The 14,372-nt window shown below is 40.2% G+C and overlaps 1 protein-coding gene across 3 annotated transcripts in view; it reads right to left on the bottom strand.

The window, feature by feature from the left end:
- ano9b (anoctamin 9b) overlaps positions 1–14,372 on the bottom strand; it is a 142,358-nt gene that overhangs the window by 61,331 nt on the left and 66,655 nt on the right. For all 3 annotated transcript variants that reach the window (XM_080026323.1, XM_080026324.1, XM_080026325.1), the window contains 6 exons: positions 12,970–13,104; positions 9,241–9,334; positions 6,392–6,452; positions 6,203–6,285; positions 4,314–4,418; positions 4,033–4,197 (listed from right to left, as the gene is read on the bottom strand). In XM_080026323.1, the coding sequence (XP_079882449.1) occupies positions 4,033–4,197; positions 4,314–4,418; positions 6,203–6,285; positions 6,392–6,452; positions 9,241–9,334; positions 12,970–13,104 (643 nt within the window). The remainder of the gene's footprint in view (positions 1–4,032; positions 4,198–4,313; positions 4,419–6,202; positions 6,286–6,391; positions 6,453–9,240; positions 9,335–12,969; positions 13,105–14,372) is intronic.

The raw sequence follows: 14,372 nt of genomic DNA, 5'->3' as shown, positions 1-14,372 counted from the left end.
TTGGCCCATACAGAGGTATGACGCATTCATGTGCACAGTAGTTTCACTCCCCATATTCTGTTATCAGACATTGTATGAAGGATAACACCAGCTGAGATGAATTTCTGGGAATATCTACCTAATTAAAAACATTTCTGTTAACAGAATTTAGTTTGCTTTATGATTGTATAATATTTTAATGCACAATACATGCTTTCTGCCTATTGAACTTTGTCTCAGTAAACCTGACAACTCCAAGGGGTTTTTGCTACACTTTAGGACAAAGTTGTTGTTTGGCCTTGGAGGGGAGGCTGCCTGGTGGGATTTTGGCCCATACAGAGGTATGACGCATTCATGTGCACAGTAGTTTCACTCCCCATATTCTGTTATCAGACATTGTATGAAGGATAACACCAGCTGAGATGAATTTCTGGGAATATCTACCTAATTAAAAACATTTCTGCTTTCGCCAGCAAAATAAGGGCTGGACACACCAAACTTAGTGTGTGTTTGCGCACACACCACCTTCTCTTGCATATAATCCCATGTACACTGTTCATTCGATGTATTCAATCATGTACGCCCATTTGTGATACATGTTGTCTGACCCTTGCATGCTGTTTGCAAGTAAATTCACCTGCTTCCAAGAAGGCCTGACTCAGTTTCAATTATTCAAACACTTGGGTAGTTTGATGAAATAATTCTAGTAACATGAGGTTTGAGTTGCTCTGGTTGGTCAGGATAATCCCTCCCCCAACCGTTCGCGCAAGCAGTTCTTATCAAACCCTGCTCAATCCTGGGGTATGAGTTCCCCCGGTTTTTACGGCCCGGAGCAGGCTCTCTGGCGGTGTGAAACCAAAACACTGGCTCTAACTCCGAACAAGCCCAGAACTAGCTCCGATTTTGCGGCGGTGTGAAAGGCCTACTAGAGGGGTCCGGGGGTATGTCCCCCCGGGAGATTTTTTAAAGTTTTTAAAGCGAAATGCATGAATCTGGTGCACTTTGAGAGGGAAATTAAGAGGCTAAATCTGAAGAATTTTGTATGGAAAAAAAATGGAGACACTGTGTCAGATGAATTAGAAGCTATTGGAGAAGGACGCATAGATTTTCCATAATAATATTAATTTAAAATAAAATATTATGCAGGGTCCTCTGTGATGGGCTTGTTGCTCATTTTCTTTTATGGGACATATTTCTCTGTAATATAATGAGTGCATTTAAATTATTTAAAAATTAAAAGCGCCATATTACATTATATTTTTAAAATGTGCCACGGGCCAATCAATCAGTGTTTGACACCCCTGCACTAGTGGGTTAACTAAGAAATGCAAAAAAAATTTAAAAAAAAATAAATTCAAAGGGCCATATTACATTATATTTTTAAAATCGGCCGCGGGCCAATAAAAAGCGGGCCGCATTTGGCCCGCGGGCCGTAGTTTGGGGACCCCTGATCTAGCTGGTCGTAAGGTCCACTGCTCAATCCAAACCCCCACGCTTCATTCTGCAGAGTTTATGAGTCTATTTCTGCCCGGGGGAAGTTGTACAATGAAGTGGGAAAGCTAGGCTAGGCTAAGCTAGGCTGCGACCGGATCGCCGCCGCTATTATTATCCTAAGTCTGAGCGTATATCCACACTTTATTTCTGTCTACAGTAACGTGACTTCACACACTGTGTGTATGTGTATGTGTATGCCTGATTGGCAGATCGCTGCCCTCACAAAGAGACCCCCTTACAGCCAACCTGTCACACAGACACACAGGTGTAGCAGTGAGCGGAGTGATTTTGTCAGTTTGGTTAACAGTCCCAGAGATGTTGGACTCAGCGCATATCGAGATCAACCGGCACATCACGGGGACAGTAAAATACGGCCCTCTTACTGCAAGCCCCAGCCCTTCTGCTCTCAATTCACCGGCCAGTGTTGTTGTTGTAAAGCAGCTGACCGGCGCGGCGCTAAATGTTTATGTCACACCTGACGCTGCTTACAAGCACCTCTTTCATTCCGGAACGCTGTGTAAAAGGGCACACTGATACGCCAGCATGCCGGCGTTGCTTGGTTCTGTGTAAATAACACACAGGTAAGCAAAGCCGGCATATTGGCGTGATGTTGTTCCGTCAATATGCCGCAATCTCTGTGTAAAAGGGGCTACTGATATATCAGCTGCTCTTCCAGCAGAACCTTCTCCCTGTTTCCTCAGTGGTCTGACCACATTGCTGAACAAAACAAGCAGCATTACTGAGACATTAACAGGAGCACAGCCAGTGATGGTTTGTGTCTTGAATTCCAAAAATAAAATTTTCTGTGGGGAAAATGTTGATTTTCTAAAGAAGGAAAAAGCCCAGTAAGCTGAGCCATATGGGCTTTGTATGCTTCAGTGTACTGTTTCTGGCTGTTTAGTGTGAACGTTTAAAGGTGAAGTGAGCGATATATTTATGTTGATATACGTGTTAAATCGCTCTATATTCATACAGAGATCACTTATATAGTATGTGTGTTTCATAACTCACCCGCTCTGCATGTAAACGGCAAATAAACTTTTCTAGGATCCCGAAACTGGTATCCAAAAAAAGTGAGAATGCTACAAACCGGCACGTCTCACTGCCAGTGCACACGCAGAGCGACAGATGGGTTAATGTGTATGCGCCTACAATGGCGGAGCAGGTAAAAATTCCTTCCCAATGTCTGTTTTGATGGTTTTTATCATGTTTTATCGCACTTACATCAGAGACGATGATAGATAACTCGCTGCTTGAAGACCACAGTGCATTTATGTGTTGACGTAGGGACGAGGGACAGGACGTTAGTTAAAATAACCATTTCACTCACAGCACCTTTAATTCAAAAAGTTAATAATATATTCTAGATTCATTAGACAAAGAGATACTTGTTATGCCTTTTTTTAATTTTGTGGATTACAATTTACAGCTCATGAAAATCAAATATCCAGCATCTCAAAATATTACAATCAGGCTGGGTCCTTTGGCCCTGTAAGCTCTAACCCAGTGGTTCTCAAAGTGTGGCCCGCGGCCCGCATTGAATTATGAATTATTTAAAAAAAAAAACAGACGGAGGGGATGCGTCCCCCATAACAGTAAAAACAGTACAGGGGTCGAAATACTTAAATATCCCTCCTAATTGTTTATATTCATTACCCAATTATTAATAATAACACCCCTACAGTGGACCGTACCATCTTAAACTTGCGAAGTTCGGCTGGCCTCTGCCTCTCGTTGCAGACGGCTGGTCAGCCTCCCGCAGTGCAGCAGGCAGTGTAGTGGTCCCAATGTAAGTTGTTAGATAGTGAGCTTGTCAAGCCCAATACGATGCACTTTCTCACCTTCAAGGTGAATTAGATTAGGTCAAGTGTCTAAGGATGGATGCTAACATTATCTGGTTTCTAACTCTTTTGCCTAAAGTTTAGCTAACAAGCTAACGTTAGCTAGCTGCTGATAGCCATGGAACTATCTGCCTAGTTGACTGCTGATAGCCCACCCGGTTTATTTCCAATGTATAGTGTCAAAATAGTTAACACTGCTGCTGCATCATGAGTAGTGAGTCCTACAAAAAAACACTCCAAAAGGTGATACGTTTTCAATGTGCAGAAAGTTGTGAACAATAAAGTAGAATAAATATTTGAATGCAATACAGAATGCCTCAGTGCCTTACTGATTTATATTCCATTAGATGTGTGTCAATGGGAGCTAGTTGTATTTTCCTTAACTAGTCCACCATAAATAAATACAGAAGACACTAATTACTGCATAAAAATTAACCAAAATGCACAAAATTAAGTGTTCGAACCTCAAATTTTTCTGGGGGACAACACCCAGACCCCCGCTTTTAATGTGTCCCCCCCAATGTTGAAATGAAACCTAGCCCTTCATTTATTAATTAAAATGTGTTAATTACACATTATTGGATGCAGACCAATACATGTAAACTTTAAAAATGCAAAGACGCTGGCCATTCGGCGGCCCCCGGTCCAATGTTGGGTTCCTAAATTGGTACTCAGCTATCAAAAGTTTGAGAACCCCTGCTCTAACCGGTCTACGTACCCGAGTCATGATCTGAATGGTGAGGTAGTGCAGCACAGCTCCCAGCATCATGGCCACAGTGCTGGCGTGGTCCTTCATAAAGTGCCAGCTACTCAGAGACATCAAGGGGGCGGCTACCACTCTGAACACCACAAGGGCATGAGCCAGACCCATGATCAGCATCAACTGGAACAAACAAACACTTCCTCTATTGGGGCAATGATTTTCTAAATTCTGTAATAATTAAAATGTTTAGATGGCATTATATGACAGTTGTCTGTCCGTCTGTCTGGCTGTCTTACCATGAGTGTTACCAGAATGAGGACCAGAGTGCTGCGCAGGTAGGAGTGTCTGAACTGTTTGGGTTTACAGTTTGGATCATTGACTATTTGCAGAATCAGTTCTTCCTGTCAACACACAGAGACAGCGGCCGATGACAATTCACACTTTAAAAGGTATATTTAAAGGATGTTTGTGCTCTTTTTTCTGCATATTAACTGGAAATTCTTAACAGCTTAAATGGCATTTTACCTGAATATATTATATATATTATAATATTCTTTATACCCTTTAATTAGATATTAACTGGTCCTAACTATTGTGAATACTGGAGCATCCAGCATGCACACACTCCTTCAAATCCTCAGCTATTTTTACCATTCAGCTATCAAAATGTTCAGTTCTTCAGCGGTTTCAAAAAATAATTGGACTTCTTTCACCTTTGTAACCCCATTTTGTATGCTAAATGTATGCCTAATTTTTTTTTTAACCCTACTAGAAGAATGTGTTGTCATGTTGTTCAAATGTAGCCTACTTTGAATTTAGCGGTTTTCAAATATGTCTATGGCTCCTTTATGCTAAGCTAATTAGCTCGCCACAGTTGTAGCACTGTAAATGATTACACGTAACTAGGGCTAGATTCTAGGTTCTAAGGAGCAGTATGTGACTGTTAGTTAGTAATGACACACCAAGACTGAAAGGTAAATTTGAACTGCGGTTCATTCTTGTAGCAAAAAAAAAGTAAATCCATACATCATTCAGTATCAAAAATACACATTTCGGCATATAAACCATGAAAACCAGAGTAAATCAAATATGTTAAAAAAAAAAAAAAGTATTTCCCCTTATTTGTTTCACTTTACACCTATTTAGGCATAATATTTCTAACTCTAAGTTGCCTTTTGGTTATAATTGTCTATTTTTTGTTCTTTGTTTCCTATAGTTTTAGTTGACTCAATTTAAACTGTAATTGTATCTTATTGGTGCTAATTTGAGAGTAAAGTACTATTTTGTTTTTAATTTAAACACCAAATACCCGATTTCAGTTTTATAATACCCAATAATCATTTAATTTTTTTAATTTTTTTTGTAAAGCGCTCTGAGTGAGAGAGGAGCGCTATATAAATAAAATGTATTATTATTATTATTATCATTATTATTATTATTATTATTATTATTATTATTTATTATAATCAAAATAAATGCAAATAAAATAAAATACAACTCAGTGCAACAAAACATAAAAGATTACACCAGCATTATCTGGGATCAATACACTTCAATTCCGAACAACACAGTATCTAATCAGTCCTTTAGTTAAATCCTTCACTTCACTGCATGTTGCAGCCAATTTTGGAAAGTTAATTTATTTTTTATTATTTAAGCTCAAAAAACTGTTTTTTTAGCTTAAATGTGCGTATGTCTTATTCCATGGGTCTCCCTTCCTTACAGGATGAGTGAAATGGATGACTCTTCAAAAACATGTGGTCACATTTCCAATTTCTTCCACGGTTTTCAAGAAACAAGGGGTGGCACTACTTCCCCACTGGCACAACTCCCCCCAGTCTCCCCTATTAACTTTTTTCTATGTATTTTTGTAATAAGGATTTTATTATGCACTCTTGGGCTGATCTGTGTTTAAAAAGAGAGATTTGGATTTATTTATGTCTTCATTAAATGATGGTTTCCATGAACATATTTACTCAATCCAACACCATTACGAATAAAGTTTCATGAACAAGTTTTGAATAGTTGTTTTTTGCTAGCCGCACGCACCAAACTACTACTATATCACAGTATTGTAGAGATGACAATAGTGAGGTGCAACACAACACTACAGATAACTACACGGGATGTAGATGCAGACTGAGTCAAAGGCATATCATGTTTAGGATGTGCGCAGTAGGCCTACCTCCTCCTCACACCAGTCATACACCTTCCACTGAGAAACATGTCTGGCTCTGTGTCTTTTCCACAGCTCCAAGAACAGAGTGGCTGCAAACACACATATACAGACAGCTAAAGAGGAGCACAAACTCAAAATAGACCAGATTAGAATTTAAATGATAATACATTAGATTAAGTGGGATTAGACACTCACCCCAGACTGCCATGAACATAGCGAAAGCCACAGTGCCCTCATTGTCAAACAGATGGCTGACCTGCGTGGATACAAATCATATATCCCATCAACATGGAGGATAATACACTTTGGTACCATATATAAACATATAAACAGCAGGACCATCTTTTACAAAATTAGGAATAAGTTTGGGTCTGAACACCTTACTAAACGTATGCCTCAAAATAAGGACTGTTAGCTGGTAGTTGATGATAACGTTCCTGATACTATGGAACATTTGAAGAAGCCCACTTGTGTCAGCTTGCTTGTGGTACATTTTATTTTAGATGCACCTGTATTAAATGAATAAACTCCAAGGTGGCTATGCTTGCTCAAAATATATGCTAAAAGCATTTGCTTTTGGCAATGTGGGGGAGAGCTCTTTATATAAAATGAAGCCCTTGCTTGTTCAGCAAGTGTTATTTAAGAGGAATATTTGCATGGCTTAATATTTGATACAAGTGCTACAGGCAGGATCAAGCAGGTAGCCGCTCATGCACGGAGTCGGCAGCACGGGGGAGAGAGTAAAAGGCGTCAGCAGGGCGGAGCGAGTGTAGAGGGAAGTACACCGATTGTAACTCCACAGGAAATAAATAGGGGAGAATGGGGTAATCTGAGACACGTTTTACATTTGCTCCCCTCTAAGCGAGCTAAAATGATTAATCACTCAAATTTACACATTTCCCATTAATGTGTAATTAATTAATGTTTCCTAGAAATGGGCATTAGCAGAATTGTTTCAAGACAAAGGGCATTGAAAATATGATTGTTTTAAAAAAAGTTGTCATGTCTCACTTTACCCCAGCTGTGGGGTAAACTGAGACAGACCAGAAAAATTAAGGGGGTAAACTGAACCACTTACTTTTTACACTCTGAAACTGCCATAACAACACAAATTGTAACAGTTAGAATCCTGACAGCTAGCTTGTAAACCAAATATTACAAAACTAATGTCGGACTAGTAACAGAAACATGCGGTTTGGTCAATTAAGCAAAACATTTTTCTAAACACTTGAAAGTAACTCTGATCAAATACAACATATAATTCATATTAAATAATTAACATTCAAATGACAGATAGAAACAGTTAGATTAAAACACAGTCTGGGGGTCAGAACACAGGACCCTTAGAGCCAGCTAGTGTCTGGGGGTCAGAGAGAAGGACAATCAGAACCAGAACAGTCTGGGACTCAGAACAGGCCTAGACCCAGCTGTCATTTTCCATCTTTTGAGTCCTTTTTTCTGCATTTGTTTTATTGAGATCATTCATTGAATAAAGACATATTTCTTAGAGTCTATTGATGTTAAAGGTCACTCTCCTGTCCCTCACATACATACGTGCCAAACCATGCCCTGGCTGACACCCCTTCAACCATATAGCCCCCACCTCCAGCCCACATTGTCTTTTGTCTTTTCAAACTAGTCTCCTTGCTACCTAAAAGAGGGCACAGACACTGTCTCACTTTACCCCACAGCATTTGTCTCACTTCACCCCACTGCCACAATTTGAGAAAAAACTACCTCTCTCAGCAATTCAGGCTAATCTTCAGTTATCATCATCACATGGTTTCATATGTTGGTAGTTCATCAACATGTGTGATAAAAGTTTGTCTACCTGAATCAATTTGATTATGACAATCGATTAAGTTGACAGCAAGAAAATTTACTTTTACATACAAAAAATTAATTTGTGAAAAAAACATGCTTACAACATCACCATGAGGTCCTCACTTTCATGGCCAAGGGGAAATGAGAGGGGCTTGAAAACATATATCTCACATGACCAAAAATGTGTTCCGTGTCCAAGATACAGGGGGTGTCTCACATTACCCGATGCCTCACATTCCCCCGTCCTCCCCTATAACTTTGGTGTTGTTAGGGCTTTGAGCTCAACTTGATATTCAAAAGACCCTTTCCTTTGTCTATTTCTTCTTCTCAGACATGGCAAACTACGGGACGGGTCGAGGGTCCTAGAACGGGCTTGCGTTAAAGAAAGGAACGCTGTTAAAAGGAGTTTTTGCAATCGCAGCAAAAGGGATAAATAATAGCCCTCCTTTGATTGGTTTGTAAAGTATTTTTTTTGTATCACTCAAAAGTAGGCACATTTAGTAAAATAACAAGAAGGATTTGTGGGGATATATCTACTTTCCTGTTCTTCTGATTTATTCCCTCACTTCTGAAGAATGTTTTCCTTCGTTTTCTGTATCTTCTATATATGTCATCTTCGAAGACCCTCCTAACCTGCCTAATGTAGGTGAATAACAAAACCAACAGCTTAGATATAACTAATTTAAACTTTATTTAAAGGGATGGTTCAGTATTTTTTAAGTAGGGTTGTATGAGTTACTTATGCATAGTTAATATGTTGCCTTATGGATATCAGCGCACTTGTTTTAAGGAATTTGGAAGAGACATTGCTGTAGCAGATGTTTACTGTTTCAAAAGGGGGCCAAATACATTGCCAAAAAAATAAACAGCTGTCAGCCAGCACTGTGTAGAACAATGTAGGATGATGATTTTTTTAGATTATCACAATTTGTCGAATTCTTTTAACTTTTTTGTTGCTTCAGCCCTTCTAGTTAGCTCGTGTCAACTTTCTGCAGCTCATTCCCTGATCAGCCACACACTTCAAATACCTGACACTTAACCTTTGTTCCAAATCAGATCCTCACTGTGCTCATTGTTAATGTTACCTACGTATATAGTGTACCTGCCAGTTTAACGGCACCTGCTAAGTCTGTGTCTTGAAACTAGTAATGAATGAAGCTCTTAGTTATTTGAATAAATCAGATGAAGGGAATAAAGAGACAGAGATGAGGTGAGGTCACCTTAGCATAGGTGCATGTGTCTGAGAGCAGCCACACTGGACACCTCTTATCACACCGAGGACACATGATGATGCTGGACTGGCACACTTCCTTACTGGAGACACAGATACACAGAGATTAAAGGGTAGAAACTCCTCTGAGACGCTCTGGGTGAATAGAGGGGGTTAGCCTGAGCAAGGAGAAGGTACTTTGTAATTTGGAAGGCATACTGTCCTGTTCTGGTGCGGTCATTTATAACGGTGTGCGTTGAAACCATCCTAAAACATTGCGTCCGCACAAAGCCAAAAATGTGCTGCGCAAAAAAAAAAATCCGATTTATAAAACTGTGCACGCGATCTTCCCTTTATAAATACCCACCTGCGGTGAATTGTGCGGGCCCCGTGTCATCCCACTTCACCTCCAAGTTTCATCCCACAATCTACAATAAATGGCGAATGCTAAATAGCTCTTTAATATTGTGACGCTCTCAATAAGCACGGCATTTTGACTGACATGAGGAGAGAAGGGAGGTGACCGGCCGCAAAGACATTGACTAGGAAGTTAAGAAAGCCCGTGCCACGCGCTGCGGTAACTGGCACACACTGACACACACACACACACACACACTCACGCGCGCAAAGATCACATATCATGATAGGCACAGTCATTACAGTCTTTGTAAAGCAGTTTCGCCCAAGATTGTACTGTATGAAATATCACGTATTAGCCTACCTGTAGGATATGTAGGCCTATATAAAATGTGGTGTGAGAAGTGAAATAATGCATTAGCCTATAGTCCATTCCAGAGCATTGTTTCCGTCCCGTGAGAGCCACACATTTCCAACAACGCCAGATTATAGTTTAAACTTCCAAGGTAAATTGTTATGGGAAAAAGATGTATGTAATATTTGCTAAATTCACTACATGATTTTATCTAACGAAATATACAGTTTTAATTAATATTTTTGACCTTTCAAAACTATTTTAAAAACACCGCCTAAAATATAGACTATATGCTCTCCCGGTGACCACACAAGGAAACACCTCCCGACGTATATTATTATAGAGTAGCGCTATAAGATTCAATTTAAAAATATAACCAAAACATGTTAAGACCTACTTGATAAGTAATTCAACCTACATCATAACTGCATATCATAGACTACAGTAGCCTATATTCACACCTATAGGTACGCTTATACATATAATGGATTTAATATATGAGTCCCAAGCATTTCACAGTAATATGTGTGTGTTTTTCTGATCACTGAGCTTTATTTCGTGGTGTTGCCATTGAGTGTCGCTGATTCCCCGAGTCAGGAAAACCTTGCTGTGAGCTCTACGCATGGTCGAGAGTTGGCGTAGGAATACACACACTTCTCCGCAAAGAATGTTTTTATAAATACCAACGCACATTTTGCCGCACATTTCTGACCGTCTATGCAAGGTTTTTGTGCGCCACAAGCTTTATAAATGAGGCCCCTGGTGCTTATGAAGTCTTCTCCATCTGCCCTCAATGACTATAGACCAGTTGCCCAAATATTTCATATCAGACTGATATTAGCCCATCTCAAACCTCAGGTGAGCTCCTCTCTGGACCCATTGCAGTTTGCTTTTCACCCCGTGGTTAGATTTAAAGACAATATCGTCTACCTACTTCAGTAAAACACTTCTTCACCTGAAACGAGCAGGCAGCTCAATGAGGACCATGTGCTTTGATCACTCCAGTGCCTTTTACATGATCTTGCCTACACCGGACGGGAGGAGCTCCAAAAAGGTACAGGTAGATGCCTTCACAACCTCTGGGATTATTGACTACCTGATGGACAGACCACTGTTTACGGGTGAGGGGATGCATGTCTGATCAGTTTGTTAGCAACGCAAGAGCACAGCAAGGGACTGTACTCTCACCTCTCTTCTTCAGCACCGAATCCCCGTCCGACAGGCGGGGACCTTACCAAGCACTCCCCATGCTACACGACTGACTCTGAGTTCTGTGCGGAATCAGCCATCCTAGGAACGGACCCTCCCTGCCTGCTGTTGCCTCACACCAGCACTGATTCATCGTCCATCAGGATAGTACTATTTCTACTCGCATGCTTGTTCAATTTTTTAATCTTTAAATTCATTTTGCTTTGCTCATTGGTTGTCTGTCTGTCCTCTTCCAGCTTTCCCTGGTGGTGACGAGACGGTGTGGATTTGGTCCTCCCCCCACCCCCCCCCCTCTGACAGCAGCTGAGAATGGATCATCAATGCGTAAGATGTTGCAGTGGTTAAGGACGCCACCTGGAGACGTTGGATGTAATCCTAGCGCTGGAAACCTTAGATTTCCCTGGTGAAACGAGACGGTGTGGATCCGGCTCCCCCTCTGGCAGCATCTGAAGTCCTCCTGCATCCACACTATTCGCGCTCTACTTTAGTATTATGTAAACATCTGGTCCTTCGTGATTTTCTCTACTTATGACATATATTGCAGCATGTCCTGGAACCAAGACTAGGGAGATGGGTTTGGGAGGACCAGGAGGACTGTGCTGGGGACTTCTCCGGAGACCCTCTACAAAACATACTTAGTCTTCAATTAGTGGCTCCCTAAATTACGCTGCAATTAGGATCATCACAAGAGGAGGTCATTCCTACACACCGCAGTAACCATCTACACCGACTGCCCTCTGTGCCTTGATTTAGCTAATGATCAAATCTCATGAATGTTCACCTCCTCAAGAACAGGTAGCAATCATCAGGCTGAAACAAGCAATTTATAACAAGTCAAGATATTTAGTTGAATTTAACTTTTTAAGATCCTACAAACGAACCTCAGAAAAGTTTCAGTCAGAAGTTCAGAATAAGAATATGAAGTAGGTCTATACATGTTTTGGTTATATTTTTAAGTGAATTTTATAGCGTTACTCAATAATAATATCCTATATGTCGGGAGTTGTTTCCGTGTGTGGCCAGCGGGAGAGCAAATATATTTTAGATGTGTGTAGAAAGAAGTTTTTTTACAAAGTTACAAATATGAATTAAAACTGTATATTGTTAGATAAAATCATTTTATGAATTTTGCAAATGATTACATGCATCTCTTTTCAATAACATTTCACCCTGGAAGTTTAAACTATTCTGGGTTGTTGTAAATGTTTGTCTCTCAGGGGAAGGAAACAATGCTCTGGAATAGACTATAATGCATTATTTAACTTTTCACAACATTTTGTATAGGCCTACATATGGGCCTAAAGGTAAGGCAATACATGATATTTCATACAATACAAAAATTGGCAAAACTGCTTTACAAAGACTATAATGAATGCCAATCATTAAATTGTAATCAGCGGGTGTGTGTGTGCCAGTTACGGCGGCACATGCACGGCTAGGGCTGCCTTCCCTCCCAGTCGCTTACTTTGCGGCCAGTTGCCTCCCTCTTCTCCTCATGTCAGTCAAAATGCTGTGCTTATTATAAGCTTCGCCATATTCAGGAGCTATTTAGCATTTGCCATTTATGGTAGATTGTGGGATGACATGGGGCGGAGATCCTGTGCGCACAATTCACTGCCGGTGGGTATTTATAAAGGATTTAGGATGGATTCTGTGTCTTAATAAAGAGCGCCCTGGTCTTCAAAGACACACTTCTTAAATGTTTGAATAGTTTTAAAATGACTTAATAAATAAAGTTATGTTAAAGCAAAAGAGCCAATGTTTCCCAGGTTTTAGACCATCTACCAGACATTATAACTTCTACAACATGGGGCTTACATGAGAGGGCTGGTGTTGAAAAAGGCGAGTCCATATAGGAAGACTACAACACCCAGAAGAGCAGCTGGAACCAGCAGCTTGGTGTACCAGCCCAGCCACAGGTAGTACAGAGCCACCTTCTCTCCGAAGTAACTCCTGCAGAGAAGATACACCAAAGCTCACATCATATAACATACCAAGACACCAACACCATTGACTGTAGAAAGCATTTAGTAATATTGATATGGAATTAAATCAGTTTCAATATTAATGAATGCACAGAGAAGGATTCACACGTGTATTTTGTGATTTATATATAAATGACTCTCTTCTCACAAATACATTTCAATGCACACACAAATGAAAACCGTCATATATAAATGTAAAATAAATCCATCTATAAGAAAAACGTTTCACAAACACATTTCCGATCCACACACAAATGTGTATTGTTTTAAATAAATGTTATATAAATCCATAAATATATTAATTTAAAAAAGATTTTAAATTTTCATCAAAAATGTGTTTGGATGTTGTTACATTTATATACAAACTGTTACATTTGAATTTACAAAATGTTTTTAATTTGTGAACTTCCTTGCATTCATGTGTGAATTGGTCTGTATTTGTGTGTGGAATTTTGAGACTCCCCTGACGTCGCTGGTTTCACAAATGTGTTTTTTTCAACCAGGAACTACCTATAGCCAATCGGATGTCTTCCTCGTTTTCAGCCAATCACATGAGCGCAGTCTCACAAGGGTCCGCTTATGCCCTGAGACAGAGGACGGTACGGCACGACTGAATGAGCTCAACCTCATTGCATTATTTTTAAAACTGCCGAGGAGTTGTTTTGCCGCAGTGGACCACGTTTTTGGTGAATCATAAACGAGTCACCAAAAATTCCAGCATTTGCAGCGTCCATTTCTCCAAAGAAGAGTTTAGTAACTTTGGCTAGAAGGCTGCTGGCTTTGCAGAGCGGCTATGTCTAGCTGATGCCTGCTGGAGCTGCCTTTCTTTACTTCAGACTTCACCGACCCCGTGCTGATTGCCGATCATGTAAGTCACTTATCAGCTTAGCTGTACATTACATTTTATTGTCTCATTAGCTTTAGTAATGCTACTACAGTGTATTTCACTTGTGTGTGTTGCTAACATTTAGCCCTAGGCCCAGTGTTTGAAGCTAACATAGCTAACGTTGTTATCATAGTAGCCTACTACCAAATGTTTATTTTTAGCAGGTCATGCTAGCTACCTTGATGACAATCACACAAGATATAACCACTGAATTAAGAATTATATTATACCCTAACAGAATATCTCTGTATTACAGCATTACAGACAGCCTGTGCCAGAGTGAATGCCAGTGTTGAGGGCTAATGCGACATTGAGCCTGAACCTCTCATCTCAACCCGGGACCCTGGAAG

The sequence above is a fragment of the Ammodytes marinus genome (assembly GCF_949987685.1).
Source record: "Ammodytes marinus genome assembly, chromosome: 1".
Classification (NCBI taxonomy): Eukaryota; Metazoa; Chordata; class Actinopteri; order Uranoscopiformes; family Ammodytidae; genus Ammodytes; species Ammodytes marinus.
The sequence above is the reverse complement of the archived record's forward strand: the minus strand, read 5'-3'. Positions and strand labels throughout refer to the sequence as shown.